At 39.1% G+C, this 25,739-nt stretch overlaps 2 protein-coding genes across 2 annotated transcripts in view; one reads left to right on the top strand and one right to left on the bottom strand.

The window, feature by feature from the left end:
• The window catches only part of cyfip1 (cytoplasmic FMR1 interacting protein 1), a 36,132-nt gene that overhangs the window by 9,276 nt on the left and 1,117 nt on the right, over window positions 1–25,739 (top strand). Inside the window, exons 7-29 of the mRNA XM_052558501.1 lie at window positions 753–849; window positions 1,107–1,235; window positions 1,950–2,054; window positions 2,212–2,303; window positions 2,624–2,741; window positions 4,190–4,312; window positions 5,805–5,930; window positions 6,388–6,554; window positions 6,643–6,790; window positions 8,144–8,297; window positions 8,702–8,858; window positions 8,960–9,056; window positions 9,188–9,264; window positions 9,364–9,472; window positions 9,567–9,686; window positions 10,038–10,237; window positions 11,702–11,789; window positions 15,134–15,277; window positions 15,701–15,791; window positions 20,828–20,958; window positions 23,731–23,803; window positions 23,921–24,015; window positions 25,491–25,729. Of these exons, the coding sequence (XP_052414461.1) occupies window positions 753–849; window positions 1,107–1,235; window positions 1,950–2,054; window positions 2,212–2,303; window positions 2,624–2,741; window positions 4,190–4,312; window positions 5,805–5,930; window positions 6,388–6,554; window positions 6,643–6,790; window positions 8,144–8,297; window positions 8,702–8,858; window positions 8,960–9,056; window positions 9,188–9,264; window positions 9,364–9,472; window positions 9,567–9,686; window positions 10,038–10,237; window positions 11,702–11,789; window positions 15,134–15,277; window positions 15,701–15,791; window positions 20,828–20,958; window positions 23,731–23,803; window positions 23,921–24,015; window positions 25,491–25,729 (2,880 nt within the window). The remainder of the gene's footprint in view (window positions 1–752; window positions 850–1,106; window positions 1,236–1,949; window positions 2,055–2,211; window positions 2,304–2,623; window positions 2,742–4,189; window positions 4,313–5,804; window positions 5,931–6,387; window positions 6,555–6,642; window positions 6,791–8,143; window positions 8,298–8,701; window positions 8,859–8,959; window positions 9,057–9,187; window positions 9,265–9,363; window positions 9,473–9,566; window positions 9,687–10,037; window positions 10,238–11,701; window positions 11,790–15,133; window positions 15,278–15,700; window positions 15,792–20,827; window positions 20,959–23,730; window positions 23,804–23,920; window positions 24,016–25,490; window positions 25,730–25,739) is intronic.
• LOC127959366 (fibronectin type III domain-containing protein 9-like) lies at window positions 12,044–14,372 on the bottom strand. The gene is made up of 2 exons (XM_052558504.1): window positions 14,217–14,372; window positions 12,044–13,349 (listed from the first exon to the last, which is right to left on the bottom strand). The coding sequence occupies exon 2, from the start codon at window positions 13,249–13,251 to the stop codon at window positions 12,589–12,591; it is 663 nt and encodes a 220-aa protein (XP_052414464.1). The 5' UTR covers window positions 13,252–13,349; window positions 14,217–14,372; the 3' UTR covers window positions 12,044–12,588.

Here is a 25,739-nt window from a genome sequence, read left to right as displayed (position 1 = left end):
ATACTCATTATCTTATACAGTACTTGTTGAAATAGCTATAAAAGATTCCACAGTGTCAAAATAAAGTTATGTTAAATGGAACAGAGTTGCTGCACATCTATGGCTACGTTCACACAATCTCAGTTTTTGGGATTGACAACCGCATTCAGTGACAGGTGTGAGTCTCAATGTCCCGTTCACACAGCAGCTTACAGTTGCGTCTGGAATACTGTATGAACGTGAAAAGGGAGTCAAGCCCGTATTCCTTACCAGTAACAATAGTGTCAGTGACCAAAGATAAGTCAAAGATGGCAACGTCCATAAATCTGAATGTCCCAATCGAGCTGCGAGTTCTTCCATCAAATCTTCCATCAACCGACCCACCTGCTTAACACTTTTTACGAAATGTCAGATTTGTCAACCACCCATCCAGTTTTCAGTTTTCACCCATCTCATGTCTTCAAATGCTTTTCTTTCATTCTCTTGCTGTCTTTCTCTATATCTCGTCTTTTTCTGATTGTGTTTTTCTTTCTAGGTTAGATTTCTTTTCCTGCTGGGCCATTAGATCAGATTTACTGCCAATATTTTCCCTGTTCCCTCCATAATAAAACAACAACATATTTATATATTGTCAGACAATAATTGTATTTGTCTAATACAAGTATGTATTTATAGTTGTTTGTCATAGTGACACACCGTGTTTAATTTGGCCTGATTGTGATCTGTTCTGTTGGTCTTTTCTTTGCTGATGTTTTTCTCTCTCTTTCCATCAGAGCCGCCCAGTTCCTGAGGAAAATGTCTGAGCCATCCTCCATTCAGGAATCTCAGAACTTGTCCATGTTCCTGGCCAACCATAACAAGATCACTCAGGTAGCACACCGTCTTCTGTAAGCTAACACCTAATACTAAGAAAGTGCATTGACTGTAACGTAGCTACATAAACAAGATGTGTTAATTTGTTTTGCAACTGTTGTGAAGACATATTTGAGTTTTATGTAGACCAGCTCATGAACTCTTGACATTCACTAAACTGGATATAGCAGCATAATAAACACAAATACATGCAGCAGGGCTTTAGACACGTTCTGTGTATGAGTTGCTGATGTTGACGGGTGTCTCTGCTTCAGTCCCTACAGCAGCAGCTTGAAGTGATTCATGGATTTGATGAACTGTTGGCAGACATCGTTAACCTGTGCGTGGACTACTACGAAAACAAGATGTACCTCACCCCCAGTGAGAAGCACATGCTACTCAAAGTAGGCATATATTTTGAATCTTTTTGAAAGGAATCTTTTTATGCTCACCAAGGCTGCATTTATTTGTTCGCAAACACAGTAAAAATGGCAATATTGATGAATATTATTACAGTTTAAAAAATATTTTCTATTTTAGTTTATTTTAAAATGGAATTTAGTCCTGTGAAGGCAAAGCTGAATTTTCAGCAGCCATTACGCCAGTCTTCAGATGATCCTTGAGAAAAATCAATCTAATATGATGAATTAATGCTCTTTTATATATATATATATATATATATATATATATATATATATATATATATATATGGAAAACAGTAGCACCACTTAATATTTTTGCTTGAACCTTGCTTGAACCATTTTGTTCAGGATTATTGGTGAATTGAAATTTTAAAAGAACAGAATTTATTTGATGCAGAGATATTTGATTAAATGATTAAATAAATTTGTCCTTGCTGAATAATAAAAAATACTTGTATAGTATAATATTTACAATTACAGAAAAATGGAAAAAATTGCCTCTGCATTTCTAGTTAAGGATAGTACTATGTTTTTTCTAGTATTTCTTAAACTTCTGACAGTATTAAATGTGGATCATAATCTTGACCAAGTAGACACTGTTCCCAAGTAGTACACTGTTTAATGTAAAAATCAAGATATTAAGGATTTTAACGCCAGTTTTTCACATAAAAAGTCTGGTGTGATTATGTCTTGTAGGTGATGGGCTTTGGTCTCTATCTCATGGATGGAACCAACAGCAGCATCTACAAACTGGATGCCAAGAAGAGAATCAACCTCACAAAAATTGACAAATTTTTCAAGGTGTGTGTCTTTCTGTGTGCTTTTGGTAATAAAAACAGACATCAGATTTCTAAGATTTACAGATGGAAATGCATTTAACATGCATGTTAATACCTGGTGTAAACCACTTTTATTGGAGGATTTTAAATTGATTTGACCTTCTGCCATGCCATTACAGCAATTGCAGGTAGTACCTCTGTTTGGGGACATGCAAATTGAGCTGGCCCGCTATATCAAAACCAGCGCTCACTACGAGGAAAACAAATCCAGGTGGGTGTCCTAGGATGCCATATTTAAATGTGAACACTGTCTATGTAGATTGGCATTGGCTTAATCCAACATGTAAATCTGCCTTTCCAAACTCATGTAACTTAAAGATATGTTCAATAATGTACCTTTTTTCCAAGACACCAATAAATGAAGAATTAAGATTGCAAAACCATCATTAAAATTCTATATGTCCACATCCTTTTGGCATTGCGTGATTCCAAATTTTCTGAAAGTTCACCAGAAATGAAAATAGCCAAATGTTGTTCTGTTTACTGGACCCTTCCATGTTTTTTAATTGCCTGGCCTCCTCCATCCTCTAGGTGGTCGTGCACATCTGCAGGCAGTAGCCCGCAGTATAATGTCTGCGAGCAGATGATTCAAATCCGTGAAGACCACATGCGCTTCATTTCTGAGCTGGCTCGCTACAGCAACAACGAGGTGAGAAGTTTTCCAAAAAGAAAACTGTCTTTTCGTCACCGTCTTTATAAACAAATGAAGCGCAGGCTCCCCAGTTGCCATGCACTGACTCATGCTGCCAGTGACGTTAGGGGATGAAATGTCTATTACCTAATATGCCAAATGACTTGCTATTTCTAAACATAAGACCTCTGACGAAGTTTGTTTTCTGAGTAGCTCTTTGATTCAGAAACTGGCAAAAAAAAAAACGTGTTGTTTAGCGCATTCAAGCAGTTGATGCTTATTAGGGTTGGATTTAAATCACAGTTTTGGCTGCAGTAATGTTAATTATTTGCTCAAGAATACAGTAAACATTCAAGTTGCGAAAATAATATAACTATTTTCTGTAAAATAACTTTTTATTTGAATACATTTTACGCAATGAAAGTCACATCAACCTTCAGAAATCATTCTAATATGCCGATTTTGTGCTCAAGCAACAAACTTTTATAAAATGTTCATATTTTGTGAAAACCATGATATACTTTTTTTTCAGGATTCTTTGACGAATAGAAAGTTTGAAAGAACAGCGCTCATTTAAAATCTGATTAATTTGTTTCTGTGTGAAGCCTTTAGGATCACTTTTGATCAATTTAATGCATCATTGCTGTATAAAAGTATTCATGCGGAATATTCGGTATATTCTAGTTCTTATGGTAACTATGGCAAAAAATACTTGCTAATTAAACTGAATAAGCCTCTCCCTAGCAGATGCTGAAAAATATACTTTAAAAGTGTGTTAATGGTGGGAATCATACATCTTAACAAGAATCAGAAGCTACAGTGGCTTACATTGCCCTTGTTGAGTAAGTTTTCTCATGTGAGTAGATTTAATAAATATTTATTAGCAATGGGAGGGCGAGCAGCTCTCGCTTCATACATGATTCCCTTTTCCTTGGCTGAATGGATTCGAGGCTCAATCTCTGCAACTCCCCAAGAGTTTGCATTCAGAAGCATGGGGGCTGTATGCTTACAGATAAATATGGAAATGTGACTGGAGGATGCCAGGCTGGGATTGAATTAAGAGATGGCAGCAGCACTATAATGAAACCGTACTGGCAGCTAGAGGACAACTGGGGTTCGCTATCAGTGACAGCAGCCTGGTGACAAGGAGGAAACAGGGGAGGAATTTGTTTGTTCATCCACAGCCCTGGTTGTCAGATGTCAGGGGTTTCGACACACAGTGCTTGTGTCATGTGTTGTCTTGGATAGCTGAAACAAGGGCACAGAGACCGGGTTTTGCATTTCCTCCTGTGTTTGTTCATTTCGAATGCAGCCTTTGCTTCTGTAAATGCGGCAGGGATCCTGGAGTTTTGTGTGAAGAGATTTCAGTGGTTCATTAATTTTCTCTCTAATGATAGCAGTTGTGTTGGATGTTATATTACCCTGTTTGCTTGTTGTGTCATTGCCTTCTTTTCTCGTTTTTGCAGGTAGTGACAGGCTCAGGGCGTCAGGAGGCCCAGAAGACAGACTCTGAATACAGGAAGCTGTTTGATCTGGCTCTGCAGGGTCTGCAGCTGCTCTCTCATTGGAGCGCTCAGGTCATGGAAGTGGTGAGTGGCATTGTTACACTCATATTTATGTATGTGACCACCAACCAGGAAAAGCTGAACTCCAAATGATGAGTAGTGGTGATTATGTGGGTGACAGATGGCTGGAGCCCTGGTTTCATACTGTTCTCTTAGAAATCTGCCTGATAAAAGACAAAGCCCCCAGAATCACTTAAAAACAGTCTTATAATCTCTTCAAAATTACCTAAAACTGTTTTGTGCTAAATAAATGTAATTGTTTTCAGTTTTGAAATTTTGGAACAAGTGGATACTTTTGCTTGTAGTGGACATTTAAAATCTGGGATTCAAAACCTGGAATTGTTTTTTGTATTTTTTTTATTTTTAAATGATTTTTTTTTTTTTTTTTTTAGATTTTATGCTCATATATGGTATGGTGTGCAATAAAATATAAATCTTTATTATATCAAAGTATTTCAAATATCCTTTATCAAATATGATTTGTGCATCAGCAATGAGTAATTTTTTTTTTCAGTTATGTCCTGGTTTCTTTCCCCTCTCTCTGACTAGTTTCCAGTGACTCTCAACTGTTGTTTAATGACAAAATTACAATAATAAAAAAAAAAAAAAACAGAAGCACACACATCACTGGTAAAATTCTCAAACAAAAAATATTGATAATGAAATAAAAAAATATTGGCACACCTAGGCTCCAGAAAAAACGTAAAAAGTGACATAATATCACCAGTCTTCAGACTTACCGTGTTCCTCCCTTTCAGGCATTTAAGAGTAAGGAAGAAAAAGAAGCCATATTAAACTTGAGATTCTTAAGTTGTCGGTCAACTCTAAAATGTTTTTGTGTTGGGCATACAGTATACAGTCTTCCATAAAGAAGTTAACGAACATGCCAAGTTCTTTGAAACCGTCTATCATCAGTAAGAAACACCAGCCTGTCACAAACTCTTTTAACGAGTGCTCTCTGATAGAAGTCTCTGAGAGCTGCTTAACTGAGTTGCTCAAAATGGAAAAAAATGTATTTTCTCAGAAATGAATTTGCTCAGGTCCTGCTTCGTGTATGTGGAAAGACATCTTGAAAGACATCTTGTCGCACATGCTAAAGACTACCTAATCTCTTTTTTTCTCCAGTGTCGGCGACCCACCCATTCAAGACAGCTCTTGAACTCATTCATTGAATAGACAGGGCCTGTCAGTCCCCTGGTGTGCACTGCTTTTTGTTTCCACAGGGCCAGCAATGTTTTCACCTTTCATTTGAATCACTTTAATAGTCAATTCCAGCTCTACTTTTTTTCCCCCTCTGAACAAAACATTTTATGCTGTCGATCTCGTGAAATATTGTTGCCATGGAAACGGGTCCATTCTTGGCCATTAGTGAAATGGATTTTGATATTTGTAGCAAATTAGGCTGGGGGTTTCTGAAATTTGTGAAGTAGCTTTGAAGTTGTTCTTACATCTCATGCAGAATAATCATCACAAGCAGTTATACATGAAAGATTGTCAAATGTTTTCCTTTTTGCAGTATTCCTGGAAGTTGGTGCACCCCACAGATAAATACTCCAACAAAGAATGCCCAGACAACGCTGAGGAGTACGAACGCGCCACCAGATACAACTACACCTGCGAGGAGAAATTTGCTCTGGTGGAGGTCAGTACAGCTCAGCTGGGATTTACAAGCACAAATAAATGCACAAACATTTTAGAAGTCATTGCACCTCATGACCTCCACTGAAAATACATTTTTTGGATGATGAACAACAATTAAATCGGTCATTTCTTAAATAGATTCATTAACTATATAATTGAATTTTTATGTAATGTAATTGATTTAATTTGTAGAATTATTTATTATTTAATTTTACTTTGTTTTACAAATTTTATTGAATTTTATTATTTAGAATGACTACAATTTTATTATTTAACTCTGTGTAGGCCTGTGTTTTGATTCAGTCCTTCTCTGAATGAGCTCACTGAATCTTATCAGTGACTGAATTGATTTTTGATTCTAAATCAATAACTTTTCTCATCTTAATGTTCATAAAATTCAGTGTCATTGACTGATGTTTAGTGTGTCTTCTGCGTGTCTTCTGTCTACATGTGTTTAGGTCATTGCCATGATAAAGGGCCTGCAGGTTCTGATGGGCCGTATGGAGAGTGTGTTCAACCATGCAATCCGTCACACCATCTATGCAGCTCTGCAAGACTTTGCCCAGGTCACGCTCCGAGAACCGCTGCGTCAGGCCATCAAGAAAAAGAAGAATGTCATCCAGAGGTACAACAGAGCACCAAACTGAGTGATCTTTCTGTCTTATAGCTCTAGTTGTTTAAGTCTGTTTTGGCTGACCGTGACATTGTTGCAGCATCCTCCAGGCCATCCGTAAGACCATCTGTGATTGGGAGACTGGCAGAGAGCCACATAATGACCCAGCCTTGCGGGGTGAGAAGGATCCTAAAGGGGGATTTGATATCAAAGTTCCTCGTCGTGCCGTAGGACCCTCCAGCACTCAGGTGTGCAACTCTGTAATACCCAATACATAGGCAATTTGTACATACAGAAAATGTTTGACGGTAAAAAAAACTCCTTCAGATGTCTGAAGTTATGATTTGCATTCTGAATGCAGCAGCATGTAATACAACTCTTTACCTGAAACAACCTAACCAGCCATACAAGCAGAGCAGAGGCAGTGCAGAAGCTGTGCGCTAAATATGCTGTTGTGGTGTTCATTCAGATTGTTTCTACAAGTATTGACAGTGACATAATCTAGAAACAATGTGAATGAACACCACAAAAGCTAAAGTAGCAAATTTAGCAAAACACAAAATTTGTGTCACTGCCAATACTTTTGGCCACGACTGTAATCTGTTAACATGGGCGCCTAAAAAAAAAATACATTGTGCTTAGACGTGTAGTGTGAAACCGGGGTTGCACACACATGCACACACACACGCACATACATACACACACAGCTCCCCCAGTGTCATTCAGAAGAGCTTGTAATCTTCCACTCACTTCTGCCACAGATGTTGTATGAAGCACGTTTGATCCGGTGTGCCGGTGAATGGTGTCGTATTGAATGTCAATAGCGCCTCGGGGATTTGATCTGTAATTGGTGCTGCCACTCAACGTGATCTCAGTGCTCTGCTGCTTGAATCATAGATGTTACAGTTTAATTTGATAAAGTATGTGTTGAGGATTGTTCCCTTGCTTTGTTTTTAATTTGAATTCTTGATTCAATGTTTTTGTTTTTGTGTGGATTGATTTCAAGCTTTTCTGCCATTGCCTTGAGCTCTGTAATGATTATGGTTGAATTTCACCACAAGAGGTTTCTGTCGAGACACGGTTCTGAACTAGGGTTGCAAAGATGCCTAAAATTTTGGCTTTAAGTATGATACCTCAGTGAGTAGTTTACTATTATATACCTGCTTGTTAATACAGACAGAACGGGGGACAAAAGGGAGATAAGTTTGTTTTCTTTTGTATAATCCACATTTCATTAATGAAATAAAGATAAAAGAAAATACTTTGTTCAAGACAATTTGACCTAAACAATGACTGAGCATTTGAATAGAGTGCCAGACGGACACACACACACACACACAGATGGAATCCAAGGGGAGAGATGCAGACGAGCACTTGACATCTCCAGGGAAGATTTGACACCTCTGTGCCCTCCATCAGCACATTAATGCACACGGACCAGAATGCAAAAGAGATCCTTCCATCTGTGGAAAGATGACCAGAGCAGAATCTGTTTATGGAGCGGTGGATAAATGTGCATGTGCAAAAAAGACTTTTTAAGGAGTAAAGATCCAACTTTGCACAGTCTTTCATCTGCTTCCTCTTTCTGTGTCTCTGTGTAGCTGTATATGGTCAGGACGATGCTGGAGTCTCTGGTCGCTGATAAGAGCGGTTCAAAGAAGACTCTGCGCAGTAGTTTGGAGGGTCCGACCATCCTAGACATTGAGAAGTTCCATCGCGAATCATTCTTCTTCACTCACCTGCTCAACTTCAGTGGTAAAGAACAGTTCACACCAATCTAGCCATTTGTTACAGCATTCACCATTTTAACAACAGTAAAATGATTACAAACTATACAGCTATACTTTTGTTATTTAACCAACCATTCTGCATCAATACCCATTCCTGAGCTCTTCTGTGTCCACAGAGGCCTAAAGAAATGTGTGTAGACACTTAAAAAATGTCATTCATTTATTAAAGGCTTTTATTTGAAAGAAAAATATCACAAATACACATTCCTATTGGACATCAAATTAACGTTGACATTAGATGTTGAATTGACATTGAAATTTAGTCATCTGACGTCACAATCGAAATTGAATCAAATATCAACATCTTGTGACATCGTTGTTGTGCCTGCTGGGATGTTTGGTCTCTTACACACTCGTGATGTGTTGCAGAGACGCTGCAGCAGTGCTGTGATTTGTCCCAGCTCTGGTTCCGGGAGTTCTTTTTGGAGCTTACAATGGGTCGCCGCATCCAGTTCCCAATTGAGATGTCCATGCCCTGGATCCTCACCGACCACATCCTGGAGACTAAAGAGGCCTCTATGATGGAGTGAGAACCACAAATACAATTAACACATGAATTGCCATAGTGCATGTGCATAAAAGAAGGCTTTTATGAAATGTGCTTCTGAGTATGTCTGATCTCTTCAGGTATGTGTTGTATTCATTGGATCTGTACAACGACAGCGCACACTATGCTCTCACAAAGTTTAAAAAGCAGTTTCTTTATGATGAGATTGAAGCTGAGGTAAAAACCCTCTTGACCTTCTACATTAGCGCTAAATAAAATCCTTTGAGGTAGTTATTGCATTGCTAATTTCATTTGATTTACTCAAGTTTGAGTGTTCTTTTAAGTGATTTTTCTTCTCTTTCCCCCAGGTGAACCTCTGCTTTGACCAGTTTGTCTACAAACTTGCTGATCAAATTTTTGCCTACTACAAGATTCTTGCCGGAAGGTTTGTTAACTCCGAATCTGTTTTCAGAATAAACATGTAAAAAAAATTCAATTGTTCTGCAAGTTACTTTGAGGACTTAAAAATGTGCTTTATTTTCAGTCTCCTCCTTGATAAGAGACTAAGAGCCGAATGTAAGAATCAGGGTGCCAATATCCCGTGGCCTTCCTCCAATCGTTACGAGACGCTTCTCAAACAGAGACATGTTCAGGTAAGGACACCTGCTCTTCTGTTTTCATTTTCATTACTGTTTGTTAATGCTGTCTTCAAGTCCACACATCCTGGTTTGTCCTTTTCTCTTGCAGCTCCTTGGACGATCGATTGATTTGAACCGTCTGATCACCCAGCGAGTGTCCTCGGCACTGTACAAATCCCTAGAGCTTGCCATCAACCGCTTTGAGAGCGAGGACCTCACTTCCATCATGGTACCTTATCCTTTAAAATCTGTTTTCATGGAGACCCTGGATTTTCTCAGCTTGTTTTATCTCTGTATTTATGTTCTGTTCAGGACCCATCTCTCACAGCTAAATTTTAATTCAGCTAAATTTTAATAATTGTTTCCTGTTTGTGTGTGCACGTTAATGTGTATATATCTGAATAGACACGTGCATTCCAAAAAGCCATGAAATTGTTCCAAAGCTCATTTACACAACTTGTTTTTGGAGGTCTGTGTGTGCATCTGAATAGAAATGCATTGTTAAATGTCATTGTTGTGTCAGAAAGTGAGAGGGTGTTTTGTTTTGTTCCAATTGCTCTTCTTTTCTGTCATTGATCAGGAGTTGGAGGGATTGTTGGACATAAACCGGATGACCCATAAGCTCCTCAGTAAGTTTTTGACACTGGACAGTATCGACGCCATGTTCCGTGAGGCAAACCACAATGTATCTGCGCCCTACGGCAGAATCACACTCCATGTCTTCTGGGAACTCAACTATGACTTCTTGCCCAACTACTGTTACAATGGCTCCACGAACAGGTGTGTCCGAGGTTTATTTAAAAGTTGCTTACTTATTTCTTTTAAGCATAGGTAACAATAATGGTTATTTTTAAAGCTCAGTTTGGACATGATGGATTTTAGGACATCTGGATTTTTTTTTCTGTAACAAATTGGCACATCTGTAATTGACTAAAATCACAGAGAATTAATTATGGTAATTACTAGCTTTTAATATAAAATATCAAATATAAATATGAAAAAAAAATGTGCAGGCTCTACTAATCTTTAATGACAGGGTTTTGCAATAATATAATTTCTAATGTCATAAATAGGCAGAATTTTAACAGCTATATTAGTGTAGGCAGGAATTTCAGGCTTCAACTGATGGAATATGTATTCATTCATCCATATTTCAGTTTAACAGACGTGATTGAGATTAAAAGTCAAATGGAGAATTGCTTTTGTCTTTAATTTTTTAGAAAATGGTTAATAAATAAGTTAACTCATTACATATTTATATTAAGCCTATGCTTAAAGTCTATGCTTATTCCAACCAGGAAAAGACTGCTATTTTTCAGATACATTTGATACATTCTAGTTCATAGATTCTTGTTTGCAGCTTTTAAGAAGTATGTAATCTGCAGCAAGTCAAGGCAAATCAGTTATCTTTTTATCAGTTTGTTTTCTTCCTTTGTCAACTTTTTGTCTTTTTTACTGTCAAATAGCACAGTACGATCTTTTTTTCTGAGCATAAGGTACAATCTGACCCATATATCAAATATGACGACAAGTGAGAAAAAAGAAAAAGAGCTTTGTAAGGAATCCTAGTGAGGTGAGAAATATAAGACTGAATTTCAAGATGGGCTGTATAGGATAGACGTGAAGGTAGGCCATGAAATAGTCTGAATGTGGGATGAAAAGAAGACTAAAGTTCTCTTTACACTGTCAGGTTAAGATGGATTCAACATTTCATGGCCTTCATGAGGAAGATAGACATGTTGATGACAAATTTTATAATAAAAGGTACCCATTTAGTATAAAAGTGAACTAAGTGAACTCAACTGTGGCCTCAATACAGCTCTTAAATGCTAGAAGGATGTCATGAGTGTTTCAGGTTTGAGAGACTGAGATGCATTATTGGCTTCAGTTCAGCTTTTTTTGGATAAAGGGTGAATAACTCATTTCAGTCATTGTGTCTGCTTGATTCTCTGTAGACTCTCAGAGTGATGGATTGGGTACACACCTGCTCCTGCTGTATTACACTCACACCCACAAGTCACAAGTGACTTTAACCAGCATACTGAGAACAGCACCTAAAAGTTGGTCATGTCACAGCAGATATTTGTATTTATTTGTCATTTTCCCTTCGAAACATGTTCATTTGAAAGCTGTGGTTTGACTTGTGTGATGAGTTTTTTTTTCACTGTATTGTTACCTGTGAATAGGTCCAGAGTGGACATGCTGAGGACAGCCTTATTAAACAGAATTTTCCCCTTCCTTTAGGTTTGTTCGCACTGTGCTGCCATTTTCACAAGAGTTTCAGAGAGACAAGCCTCCCAATGCCCAGCCACAGTACCTGTATGGCTCAAAGGTGGGTTTGCATGAGTTTAAATGACACACTGCCATCTTTTACATCTCCAGTGCCTCTCACAATCCATAACATACGGGGAAATGTTTTTTATTAAGCAAGATGGATAGATAGGTAGGCAAAGTACATTTCAAACATAGCAGGATTTCAATGCAACTAACACAACACAGATTGGCTATCAACTCACAAAGACATCAAAATCAGCACTTTTACAGCCTACACTTTTGTTGGCTCTTTTTTTTGCCTTGCAAAACCAGTAGGGCAGTGGTGTTTAACTTTAAACTGAAACTACAGACACGATTCCAACATTGTAGGTTGACAGGTGATCTAAAATAAATTATGCTTCTGATGTGAATCTTGTGTGTATTGGACAATTTTGTACTATTTCTTACTATTTCAGTACTGTAAAAATTATCATTTTCAAATAATGATTATTATTATTATTTATAAATTATAAAAAGAAGTGTGTGTGTGTGTGTGTGTGGATGAATAAAAATACTTATAAATAAGATAAACCTAGATTCATTCTAAAACCAATTGAATTAACTCATGTTAACAAATGGAACCAATGTAAAGGCATACCAAAAAATAACTGCAGTTTGTAGATTTGTATTGAAGCCAAGCAGCCTCAGGTTCCTTGTTTAATATGTTGGTGATATTTTCATCTTACATTTAAATGTTAATTTAACCCCGTCTGTCTCCTTTCCTTAAAATGGATTCAACCCCGGAGATTGTCCTCATTGTGTAAGTTCTAATAGTTAAAATTTTTGGGGTCAGTGCATCAAAGTAACAATTTGGTGCCCTAGTTATTCTGACCCAGGGCCAAATTATTACTTGGTGATAGAAGTTCACAACCCAGCCCGTTCGCCTTTTCTCTGCCATGCTCGACTCGGAAAGGATTCTCAATCACCGTTGCATTCTGAGAGTCTTCCCCGCCACAACCTGGCGTATACAGACTTTTTCTTCCATTACTTCCCATGTTCCCGCCCATGGGAGTCAGAGCCAGGTGTGGAGGGTTTGGACCTGACTGACTGCCTCTTTCTGGGTCCCTCTTGGCTGGACAAATGGTGTGCAGACATCCCCAAAGCAGAGCCACAGCTATGATCAGCAACAGGATGCTGCTGGCCAGCCAGACGCCCATTGCCAGCTCCCTGCCGCTCTCTCCGAGCTCTGTGCCCTCATCTAGGGTACTGAAGACCTGGCACTGCTCTCTAGTGGGGTTGGCGGACTGGCAGGTGACGCAGAGGATGTAAGTGGTCTGTGGACTGAGGTTGCCCAGACTGGTGGACGTCTGGCTCACGGGAACCCTGTCCTCCCGCAGGAAGCTCTTGCGTGTGTAACCCATCAGCAGGCTGTTCCAGTTAGGGTGATACATGACACTGTAGAACGTGTCCACGCAGCCTGGAGACAACGGCCAGCTCACGATGGCAGAGGTGGATGTTATGTTCTGAATGGTGATAGTCATGTTGAGTTTGTTTTTTAGGTTGAAACTCGGGTCCTTATGCACACAGAGTTTGATGATGTAAGCTGCTTTGAGATGACATGCAATGTTTTTTGAAGAATCTGGAAGAATAGAGGGGGGAAAAGCTTTCATTTAGAATTTAAGGTCAATTCTGGATACAGAACAAGGATATAATAGATTAGTAATGGGCTTGCATCTGGCATAAAAGCACGTTTTATTTATTTATTTTTTCTTTTTTAAGAAATGTCAAACTTGAGTTGTTAGTTCCAGTATTGAAATTGATTTAGAATTGAAGTGCTTTGTCAAAAGGATTTAAATAAAAAACACTGGCTGAGGACAAGTGTATATATTATATATATATATATAGAATGCAGCTTTGCTATAAACTGCAGATGTTTTGTGTTCTGAGCTGTTTTTTTCTGTCTAATTTGTCTTTCATATTGTAGTAATGAACATTGTGAATGGTTGTGTAGGTAACACACAAGGTGGCTTTTTTCAGGGTTATATCCTCTTTTGTAATTTCAATTTTCTTTTGTATTCAAGTACAATTGCCCCGCTCTATCACGGTGTTAGGAAAAGCAGATTTATCTAGAGGGGAAAAGCACCAGGTTATTGAATACAAGAACAGATTTTTATTTATCCGCCTTGATTGCTTTGTATCAGTTTTTTTTCTCTTCAGAACTAGGTATCTAAAGCAGGATTATGTGAATGAATTGAAGAGAAATTTCCAATTGACATTACATCCATATATATGCTTGCCAAGAAAAAAGTTCTTAAGAGATTCTCTCAAATCATTATAAACGGATAACATTACATTCCAATAAATTATAATAAACAATTATTTATTTATTCGGTCATCTGCCATGCATTATGCATAATCTACAGCTACCCCCCCCAACCCACCCCAACAGAGAGACAGCTGTCACTGGGACAGCTGACATTGAGATGTAAAGGAGCAAAAATCTTACTGTAAAAGATGAGAAGAGTCACTTCATACAGAGATTGTCTCTCTGTTGCAGACAGAATCCCCCTGAAGCGTTCCGAGAGTGTGACCTGTAGCTGTCTCTGTTTGGCATGGCTCAGGTCTCCTGCAGAAAGAGCTGCACTTCCACACTGCTGCACAGAAAAGCTCTTCTATCTGATTAGAACAGCAGACAGCAAATAAAGCAGAGTGAGAGAGAGAGAGTGCAGTGGGGAGGTGGGGATGATTCGTCAGTGTTTTGCATAGAATGCAACTCTCTCATTTATCCTCGATCTCTTACACATCCTTGTTCTCTCAGTCATTGGAAAAACACATGGCTCTTTTCCGTCCCCACTCTGCTCTCAATTACTCCGTCAGACTGGTGACCCGTCTCCCCTGACTCACTGCCACAACACCTATGGACATGTATACTCATGAATTTATGATTACTCCTTTATCGGTCAACTTACAGTTCTTGCTTCTTATTAAGAGAACCGAAGGAAGCTTATTTCTTTCATGTTTTGTTACCAAAATATTTAAGACTGTTGGTCATTGTTTAAATTTTATTTATTTATTTTAAATTAATAAGAAAAAGCATATATTTTGAATGAATTCATAAGTGCCGGTCCTTTTATTTTTTATTTTATCAAATAAAAGAAAAGAAAAGAAAAGTATCATGGTTTCCAACATTGATAGCAAATCAGCATATTGATAATTAATAAATCAGAAAATTTTCTGAAGGATCATGTGACACTGAAGACAGGAGTGATGGCTGATGAAAATTCAGCTCTGCATTACAGAAATAAATTGTTTTAAAGTACATTAAATACTGCTGTTGGCTTACAGCAAGATAGGTTTAACATGAAATCTTGAGTTTTGTTCCAAGCACTAACTTGCTCTCTTGTCTTTTTAATGATGATTTAGGCTTTGAATTTGGCGTACAGTAGCATATACAGCCTCTACCGGAACTTCCTGGGACCTCCACATATTAAGGCTATTTGCAGACTTCTAGGATACCAGGGCATCGCTGTGGTGATGGAAGAGCTGTTAAAGGTCGTTAAAAGCCTGGTATGTACATAAGCATGCAAACAAAAGTTTATTAATTGAGATCTGGGGCATTTTGCAATACCTTTGACATGATCTTTTCTCTAATCAGTGGCTCTCAAACATGAGAAGAAATGCATGGTGTACTATTCCTACTAAACCTTCTCAAATGATGACTTAATTGTAGTGGTTTCAACACCAAAGTCATGGGTTTGTTTCCAGGAATGCATGTACTGATATGGTCAGTACCAAATTTCAGTTTAGATAATGCATGAGATCATTTTTAAGGATCTTAACTAAAACAGATCATTGTTGGAGCAAATTTTTTATACTGCTTAATCTAACTTTAAAGGATAACGAATAAAAGATAAAGTTCAGGATGTGTGGGCATTAGCAACATTGCTGCTGAAATCACCTTGTCATCTTGTTTTTTTTTTTCTGGTGCAGCTTCAGGGCACCATTCTGCAGTATGTAAAGACCCTGATGGAAGTCATGCCCAAGATATGCCGTCTGCCTCGCCACGAGTATGGCTCTCCAGGTGAAAATTGCACTTTTTTGGACGCTCCTCAGCAAGCCTTTTATTTTCTGACCCAGGGGAGCCCTTTTGACCCTGTCTAAATATGAGCTCCCACTATCACCAATAGAAGATAAGCAATGAATTATTAAGCTTTCATAAACCCAACTCTTCAGTGTGTACACTGGTGCTTTTAGCAGAGCTTACGCAGCAGACGCTGTGTGTGTTGTAAGACTTAAAGAGACCCCCCCTTGACTTGAGAAGGTTTAGTAATTGCTTCTTGCTCTCTTTTTCCCTTTATGTGTTTGTTATTTCTTTCTGGGTGACCATACTGAGAGGGTGTGCTCCACACTGAAACCATGGCTGTCTGATTATGTGGGCTTCAGTCAGCCTGGACAAAAATAAATGAAATGAAGTGGATGGAGGAGAGAGAGGAAGGCAAAGGGTAGAAAAAACGGCAAAGGGTCTCTACATGTAGTTAAAGGCTTCTGCTTGTAAGAGTATTACTTATTTTTGGGTTCTTGGATGTAGCTGGTGACCAAAAAAAATGTAAACTTGAAACCAGTCAATATTGTAGATACCAACTGTTATTCAGAAATTTCAGAGACTGGGTATATAAAAGTGTGTGTGTGTTAGGGCTGTCACTCTTTATTCGATATTCGAATATGCATTTGAACATGATGTGAAATATCCGTAATCGAACTATAAATAAAATATCAGTTTTTTAAATGCCATGTGTAGCGCATTTTTTACAGTCTATGATTAGACCGTTTGTTTTTTATTTTATTCTTTGCCATCTTATCCAGTAGAGGGCACTCTAGACGTATTGTAGCGTAGGCCCATGACCAAATCAAGCGAATAAAGGCTAGTAGCCAGGCACGTGCGCTCCGAATAAAAAAGAGAGCCGCACTTAATCCAGAACAAGTTGATAGACTGGTGTTTCTTGCAAACAATATTAAGAAATGAATTAGGCTAGGCTATGTGCCTTACTCCTGCTGCTGTTTAAGTTGTCACATTATTGTTTGTGCCTGTTCTGAATCGTTTTTTTATTTTTATTTTTCTTTATTTAGCCTAATGTTGTGGGATATGCATAGTGGCACTTCATATAAGTTGAAATTCTAAGTTGATAACCTTCTGTTTCAAACATTAAGTAAAAATAAACAGATAGTCCTGTTTATGACTCACTGTTAATACATTTGTGAATGAATCTCCTTTAGGCTATGGTGTTTTTTTTTTTTTTTTATGCGCGTGGGGGCGGGCACGTAGATATTCGAATATATTTGAATACATTGCATGATATTCAATATCCGTTTGAATTAGATTTTTCTCAAAAGTGACAGCCCTAGTGTGTGTGTGTGTGTGTGTGTGTGTGTGAGTTTGTATACTTAAATTCGTTAAATTGAAAAATGAAGTGAGTTTAGGCTTAAATAAAAAAAGAAAACTTCACTGGGGTATAAAAAACTTTTCTTTGAATTAAATCGTTTTCTGAGATTTGTCCTTGATTGAATCATAAACTCGATTTTGATAAACCTCTCATCTTATGTAATTTACCTTCTCAAATAATTAAGCTTAATTTAAAAATCTAAACATTTGCACTGGAAAAAAAGACAATTATGATAACATGAGTGAGGTATCTCACTATGGGACTGCCTCAGGGCGTGGCTGATCGCAGAAGCACCTATAACACCACGCCTGCCAACCATAGCAGACCAATCGCTGCAGTGATCAGGGAGTCCTGCCTCCCTGTATATAAACCTCAGCTACCTGCCATTTCTTCATTTGAGATTATATAAAGAGTGCGTTAATGCGGCCTTCACTTTCTGAATTGTCTCAATCACTTTTGGAGGTAACCCAGTTGCATTCAGATTTAGCCTCTCACGGGCCAGGCCCAGAGAGCTAGTTTCTGAGGGGAGAGGTGAAATATTTCCCCCCGTGCTTGTGAGAGGAGATCCCTGCATGCTGGTAACGGCCATGGCTGTCATAGAGCAGTTGCGCATTCTCTGCAACCCAAAGTTTCCCCGGCCAGTATAGCGTGATCAGAATCATTACATGCTTTAGTTCCCGAACTCTTCATAGTCTTGGCTCGATCAGACTCAATGGAGGGAAAGCATAAAGTAACACGTCTTGCCACTCGTGGGCTAGAGCATCCATTCCCAATGGTGCATTGTTGCCCACTAGAGAGAAGAAAAGGGGACATTGCGCATCTTCACGTGATGTAAAGAGTTACAGAGGATTCCCTCTGGACAGTAAATCCGCTCCCCTGTTCATTATTCCTGGAACATGCGTCGCGCGTAATGACAGGAGGTTCCTGCTGCTCCAAATGATCAGTTCTTTTGCTAACAAGTGAAGCTTGTGAGAACCGCTCCTCCCTGTCTATGTAGGCTGTCACCATTGTATTGTCTGTCCTGACCAATACATGATGATTCTTGAGAAAATGCACAAAATGTCTCAGAGCTAGTAACACTGTCATTAGTTCTAGAAAATGTATGTGCTTCTCTCTCAGTGCCGGAGACCAAACTCCCCTCACTGTTCTGCCCTGTGACGCTGTCCAGTTCTGAAAATCCCACATTCTCAACAGTCCCAGGGGAACCACTGACACTCTTGAGGCCATCAGACCCAGTAGTCGAAGACACATTCCGAAAGAGACTAAACTCCCTCATTTAAAGAGGGAAAGGCAGGTGAGAAATGTCTTGATGCGCTCGAAACCTCACTGGATTTAACCTGAGACCCAAGTAGACTATTTCCTGTGAAGGATATAGACAACTCTTCGTGTTCTTTTTATATTTATCCCACTCTGTGACCTCAGCCCTTGGCTTGGATGTGTCAGAGAAAACTTTATTTGTGATGGGATGCTTACAAACTTTTGTCTTTCCTCCCTCAGAACAAACCTTGTAAGTGGAGGGAGAGACAAATCTTTGGTGGGCGCCAGGGGAACATGGGCCATTTTCCCATGAACATTGGACTTTGAACTGCCCACATGAACACTTTGCACTCTTAAATTCCTTCTCCATTTCCCTGTGGGAGGGAGAAAGGAATTGTTTTGAAGGGATGGGACAGAGAAACCAGTGCTGTCTCCAAACCCTTCTTGTTGCTAAACTGATGTCTCAGGTCAACTGCCTCTTTTTGTTCCACTGAGGGGGGGCCGACCAATGTTTCGCTGCTGCGAACGATTGTTTCGGTTTCACGAAACCAGACTTTGACTGAGGGGCCGCACTTCCCGGCTGTGACCTCCTCTACCTGAAGACCTGAAATTCGGACGGCTAGGGTGATAAGGACAAGCTTAAATGCTTCTTCCTCTATTTTTCTGCAGGTCACATTGCTGACGCATAGCTGTTACCGTCACACCGAACATGGCCTTTGAAAAGAAAAAAAGAAAAAGTTCATAGATCATAAAGTCCTATCGATCATAGGGGCATCCAAAAACTCCAAAAACTTTTTCTTTGTCAGAGAGGCCTGACAAACCTAGCCATAGCAATCTCTCTCCCACAACGTCAAACCCATACTCCGATTCAAATGATTCGTCACAGATGATTCTACAGGGGGAGGATCTGCCACCCCCAAATCCTCCATTCCCTGGACATCTAGCCTCGAGAACCCCTTAACAGGTACTCAATGGGAAAAAAGGCTATTCCCAAAACCTCTTCATTTCAGCCACACAAGCCGGGACGGCTGGAATAAACTGCCTCGCTGGAGGGAGACCTGACTTAAGTCTCTTTCCGTCATACAAGTCTCTTTCAGCACCTTTTTCTGCTGGTTGGCATGGCCAGTCAATCGACAGTCTAGCCGCGGCCCTGCGACAGACCTCGAGAAGATCTGCATCCGTCTGTACAGGGGAGGGTGAGCTCTCATCCTATGCACTCGGCGGATGCGACTGCATCGGGGGAAGAATAGCATCTTTATCGTCGTTATCCTCATCCTCGAGGATGGTCGATAACACTTCATCATCATCATCTTCCTCTCCTGCTAACGGATCTTCAGACAGCGGGGGAAGGACGGGTGACACCTTCTCCATCATCTCATCCCAGGAGCTGGAGGCCTGTGGACAATACATCGGTTCCTCTCTGGGTTGAGCAGAAAGGCATGGGTTTGACTTCCCAGCTACTGCAATGCGAAGCCTTCACTTTTGGGTTTTGACCAAGAACATCGCGCAGTGGGGACAGCCCTCGGGGTTGGACAAAGCTGCCTGAGCGTGTTTAACGCCCAAGCAGGAGATGCAGAGAGCATGTTAGTCTTTCGCAGGAATCCACATTCCGCACACATACGAATGAGAAGGAGAGCCCTTTCCTCCGGGGCTCTCCGACTCTTTTGCAGTGGCCATGAAGCCTACACTGTGCTGCGACAGAGAGATTTTTTCCTACTTTTTCGTGCGTGGTGAGAACGCCAAAAACGTAAATAGAAAAATAAATAGAAAAAGAAAAACTTAAAGTAGAAAAATCGCTTTAACACGTTAGTTATCTTACTCTAAGTGGCAAGTCACTCGACAAGCATTAAGAATCTATTGCGTTTGGCATGTTACCTAGTGGCTCCGTCGATAAACTGTTTAGCAATAATTCCCAAGGTCTGCTGAGGACAGCTTCCGAAATCTTCACAGGGAAGAGACCAATAATGACAAAATGGCAGGTAGCAGTGGTTTATATACAGGGAGGCAGGACTCCCTGATCACTGCAGCGATTGGTCTGCTATGGTTGGCAGACGTGGTGTTATAGGTACTTCCGCGATCAGCCACGCCCTGAGGCAGTCCCATAGTGAGAAACTGAATGAATGTTAGAAAGAGAATCTGGCTTTTTTTTTACAGTGTAAACAGAAGGTTCCTCAAATGTATTCTTTAAATTTCTTTACTCGATCTTATAGAGGTCTTAAACTCTTAAATTTACCTTTATTAAACCTTCAGAAACCATAAAACATGCATGTGCTGGTCGAGTCAAGGTTCGTTTTAGGGCCTGGATCAATATTACCGTCACCTAGACATCCTGATCTATTTTTGTAAATCACTATGCATTTCCAAAAACAACCAAAATGAGGCATTCTAGTGAAAGTATGACTTTGTCTACTGGATGCAGGTATTCTGGAGTTCTTCCACCACCAGCTGAAGGACATTGTGGAGTATGCTGAGCTGAAGACTGTGTGCTTCCAGAACCTGAGGGAAGTCGGAAACGCTTTGCTGTTCTGCCTGCTGAGTGAACAGAGCTTGGTATGACCACTGAGCATTCACACTAAACTATAGAAACCATGCCTTAAAATGGTACTGACCAATCCTACCTTAGCAACTGTTGCCACCTGCCATAATCTTTTCTTTAAAGAAGAAATTCCAGCTTATGTAAGAACATCTATTATTTTTATTACCACTTGCAGTATTTTCGCAAAGCAGAGGGTCAGCACCATCAATAAACAGATCTTCAGCAGACTGATAATGTGGTTTTGAGAGTGAAGAGTGTGGAAGTGAACTTTATTCATTCATTTTGTCCTTTGTGGTTTGGCTCCTTTCATATTCTCATATCACCGTGACAAGTGACACACAAGACGCATAGCTAAAGTCTTCAATCATGAATGAATCTCTTAATATTTTAACTTTTTATAAATTATTCAGGAGGCAATGACAGAATGGAGTGATATACTGTATAGATGTACTGTAATGTGTTAGTTAGGTGTGATTAATTTAGGAAAACGCACCCTGGCCCTGCACAGACCTCTATCTGACATGGCATACAGCTGTTGACACACATGATGCAGGGCAATGACTGACTGTGTATTTAACACAATAATGACTTTATCTTTGTGGGTCATTACTCAGCCCAAACTGATGTGATTAAATTAGATTAATCAGCACATCGTGCAACTATACATATATATTTACACACTATACATATTATATATATGTGAATATACATTTTGTATAAAAGTACACAATGCAGGTGACTTCCATTTTTAAATCTGTCACCTGCTCAGTGTTTAGGATCTCTGACTCAGACACACTGTTGTCATGGGAACACATCTGCACATCGGCAGTGCTGTCAATTTCTCCATGTCAGATGTCAACCCTTTTAAGATACAGATCAGCTTCAAAAACATGTTTTTTCTAATCTTTTGTTTTTGAACCAGCCCCTAAAAACCGTCATGTGCATATTTTTCTCAAACAATGTGATCTTGCTGTTGCCTTGCTTATACCTTGCTTATCATTCAAAATCTGAATGATAACAAATCACTTTAATCAAAAGTAAAAGGCGCAAAAACACAGCTTGCTACTCACAATAAATAACAGTCAGGGGTAGCTGAGTCCAAAGACTGACATCATAGCCACAGGTTTACTTTTTGTTGGTGTAGTTAACAGCTTTAACTTTCAACATTAAGATTTTAGGTTACAATGAATTTATGTGTATATTTAGGAGCTTTAACTAATGTTTTATTATTGTGTGATCGCACAGCTTTTTTTGCAGTTCTTTAACACATTGCACTTTTAAAACCAAGAATGCTTTAATTGAAAATAAAAATAATACCACCAATCTAGCACATGCCATGTATGAATTTATTATTTATTATCAATTTGATTAATTGAGTTAATTATCAAGAATATGTGACTGTCCAATCACTGTATAATGGTTGGAGTGTCACTGCAGCATGGTTGAGAATATCTGACATTCATCCAGACACTCAGGAGACTCTTCACAGATGTGATAAGCTGCTGTTTATTTGTCATCCATTTGTCACAAATAATGAAAGTTACCCAAGGAGATGCTGTCTTCCACCACCATCCACATTAAACATCAAATTATATAGCGTCAACAATTAAGGGTTGTCTTGTAAAATAAAGTTTTCTGTGCCTGTGTGAAAGTACCTGCTCTGCATGATGGCAAGGTCAGTGTAATCAGAGCTGTCGGCTGTAATTCTCTGCATTTTAATTTAAATGTCAACAGCCTCATCTGTCATAGCTCCTGTCAGTGGTGTGTGACTGCATGGCTCCATCTGCTGGAACCGTACCCATAGAAATCTGTGTCAAGGATTTCTAAAAGGCTTCATTGGACATGTATTTAAACTCCTCTTTTTGAAATGAAGTGCCATTTCTGTTTTTGTGTTGTCTAGCCAAATCACCCCTCTGTGCCACGAAATAATTCCTCAACACAGTATGAATAACTCATGCCAAATACTGAAGGGAGGTAGTTTGACGTCAGGATATACATAACATTTATGGTTAATGTTAAATTTTAATTTCTACATATACTCTTTTTTTTTTTTTTTTCAAGTTACATACCGTATTTTCCGGACTATAAGTCACACTTTTTTTCATAGTTTGGATGGTCCTGCGACATTGTCAGGTGCAACTTATTTATCAAAATTAATTTGACATGAACTAAGAGAAATGAACTAAGAGTCATGAACCAAGAGAAAACATTACCGTCTACAGCCGCCAGAGGGCGCTCTATGCTGCTCAGTGCTCTTGTAGTCTACACTGAGCAGCATAGAGCGCCCTCTCGCGGCTGTAGACGGTAATCATTTCTCTTGGTTTTAAATAAATGCGACTTATAGTCCAGTGCGACTTATATATGTTTTTTTCCTCATCATGACATATTTTTGGACTGATGCGACTTATACTCAGGTGTGATTTATAGTCCAAAAATATGGTAATCAAATTTAACGTTAATGTATTTTGAACATTTGGGAAAAAATGTAAGTTATTTCATGATATCAACATTATATGAGACAGCATTATTGTAAAGTCTTACCAAGAACTGCCCACAGACATTAAGCTAAAGACTAATGGAATCTGTGCTTTTCTAGTTAACCAGATTAACACAATGCAGCAAAACTCTGTGATTTATGTAAATACATGACAAAGTGTCAATGTTGGCTTGTCTCAGATTGCTTATTTGAATTGAACTCATGCTATGATCCCACTGTTCCATTGATTACTTTGCTTTTTGCCCTTGTGTTTTAGTTTTCTGAAATGAGTTTGTCTCTTTTCCTACAGTCTCAGGAGGAGGTGTGTGACTTGTTGCATGCAGCACCCTTCCAGAACATCTTGCCAAGAGTTCACGTTAAAGGTAAGCTCATGTTTATGGATGTCTGCTAAGGATATGCAGTATTTATTTTTAGAATGCTTTATTTGAGCAATTCCTCATACATATCCAATAATCCCTCTACAACCCACACTTGAGCAGAAGGTGAACGTCTGGATGCAAAGATGAAGCGTTTGGAGGCCAAATACACAGCGCTGCATATGGTGCCTCTAATTGAGCGTCTGGGAACCCCTCAGGTGGGAAAAACATCACGGCGCTGACAGCCGCTTTAGTCGTGCTCTGCTGCTTTGCCGCCTCCAGTACACACATCTACTTATTGTCATTAGCATCTTCAATTACACACCTAACTGCTGGTTTGAGCTCATACCTGAGCCTTCAGCGTTCACTTTTTTATTCATGAGCTCTGTCAGTGGTAACATTTTTCTCTGAAGTTTGCTTAAAGAATTTAGTATTACTTTATCCTGGTAAGACCGCTATTTTTTGTCACCTTTGTTACATTATTTGGCATTTCTACAAATGGAATCAGTAACAGCATTTGTGTTTTTTCTAATCTATTCCGTTCTTAAAAGATAAAGAAAAATTAAGTCCCAGACCACTATTATTTATGGAATAGGTCTAAAATTATGAGATACAAAGCCATAATTAAGTTGAAACAATGAAGTCAAAATGAAAATGCCTTGCTAAATCATGCTAAAATTCAGAGATAAGCCATAATTAAGTTGAAATTGTGAAAAATGAAATTATGAGATAAAGATTATCATGCTACAGTAAATAATGTTTTTGAGCTAAAGGTCTCAAATTAGGGGGACCGTGTGGGAAGTTGTAGCCTAATGGTTAGAGAGTCGGGTGAGTTCGAGTCTCGGGCCGGCAGGAATTGTGGGTAGGGGAAGTGCATGTACAAGTTCTCTCTCCACCCTCAATACCACGACTTTGAGCAAGGCATCGAACCGCAGCATAAATGGCTGCCCACTGCTCCGGGTGTGTGTTCACTGCTCTGTGTGTGTGCACTTCGGATGGGTTAAATGCAGAGCACGAAATCTGAATATGGGTCACTTGGCTGAATGTCACGTCACTTTTAATTATGGGAGAAAAAGCCATAATAAGGTTGAAATTGACATAAATTGAAATTATGAGAGAAAATCATAACTATGACAAGTCGAAGTTATCATGCTTTTGGTAAATGCTTTGGCATTTTGAGATAAAAGCCATAATTATGTTTACATTTACATTAAAAAAAGTTTAAAAAAGTACATTATGAGATAAAAAGCTATAATTTGAAATTGAGATACAAAAGCCATAATTAAATTGAAATTGTCATAAAAATTTAAGAGTTAAGAGAGAAAAAATAATTACGCTGAAATTGACGTTAAAATTTGATACATTTTGGAAAAGTTGATAATTTCAGCTCTGTATCATAATTGAGATAAAGTCAGAATTGGACATGCCATAATTGTGAGATAAAAAGTCAAAATGATCACATCTCAGTGGTGATTTTTATGCCATCATTATTCATTGTTAAGATTTATCACAAGACTGCATAATTGTGGTGACATCGCCATCTACTGTTCAAATTTTATTAACCACTGTAAATATGATTTGAAGGACAAATCACATGCTTTGACAAAACAAATACCATCGTAAATCTTGACGCAGACTTGAGTGACCAGTACTGGTCTGATTTTAATCAATACCCTGTACAATCTCTCCTCAGCAAATAGCCATCGCCCGTGAAGGTGACCTGCTGACTAAAGAGCGGCTGTGCTGCGGTCTCTCCATATTCGAGGTCATTCTGACTCGCGTCCGCGGTTATCTGGACGACCCAATCTGGCGCGGCCCATTGCCCAGCAACGGTGTGATGCACGTGGACGAGTGCGTGGAGTTCCACAGGTTGTGGAGCGCCATGCAGTTTGTGTACTGCATCCCGGTGGGAACGCACGAGTTCACTGTTGAGTGAGTGCAG

The sequence above is a fragment of the Carassius gibelio genome, chromosome B6, assembly GCF_023724105.1.
Source record: "Carassius gibelio isolate Cgi1373 ecotype wild population from Czech Republic chromosome B6, carGib1.2-hapl.c, whole genome shotgun sequence".
Taxonomy (NCBI): domain Eukaryota; kingdom Metazoa; phylum Chordata; class Actinopteri; order Cypriniformes; family Cyprinidae; genus Carassius; species Carassius gibelio.
This window is presented reverse-complemented; position numbering and strand designations above follow the sequence as displayed.

Coding starts and splice junctions, on each gene's coding strand:
- LOC127959366 (XM_052558504.1), bottom strand. CDS start 13,251: ATGACTATCACCATTCAGAACATAACATCCACCTCTGCCATCGTGAGC.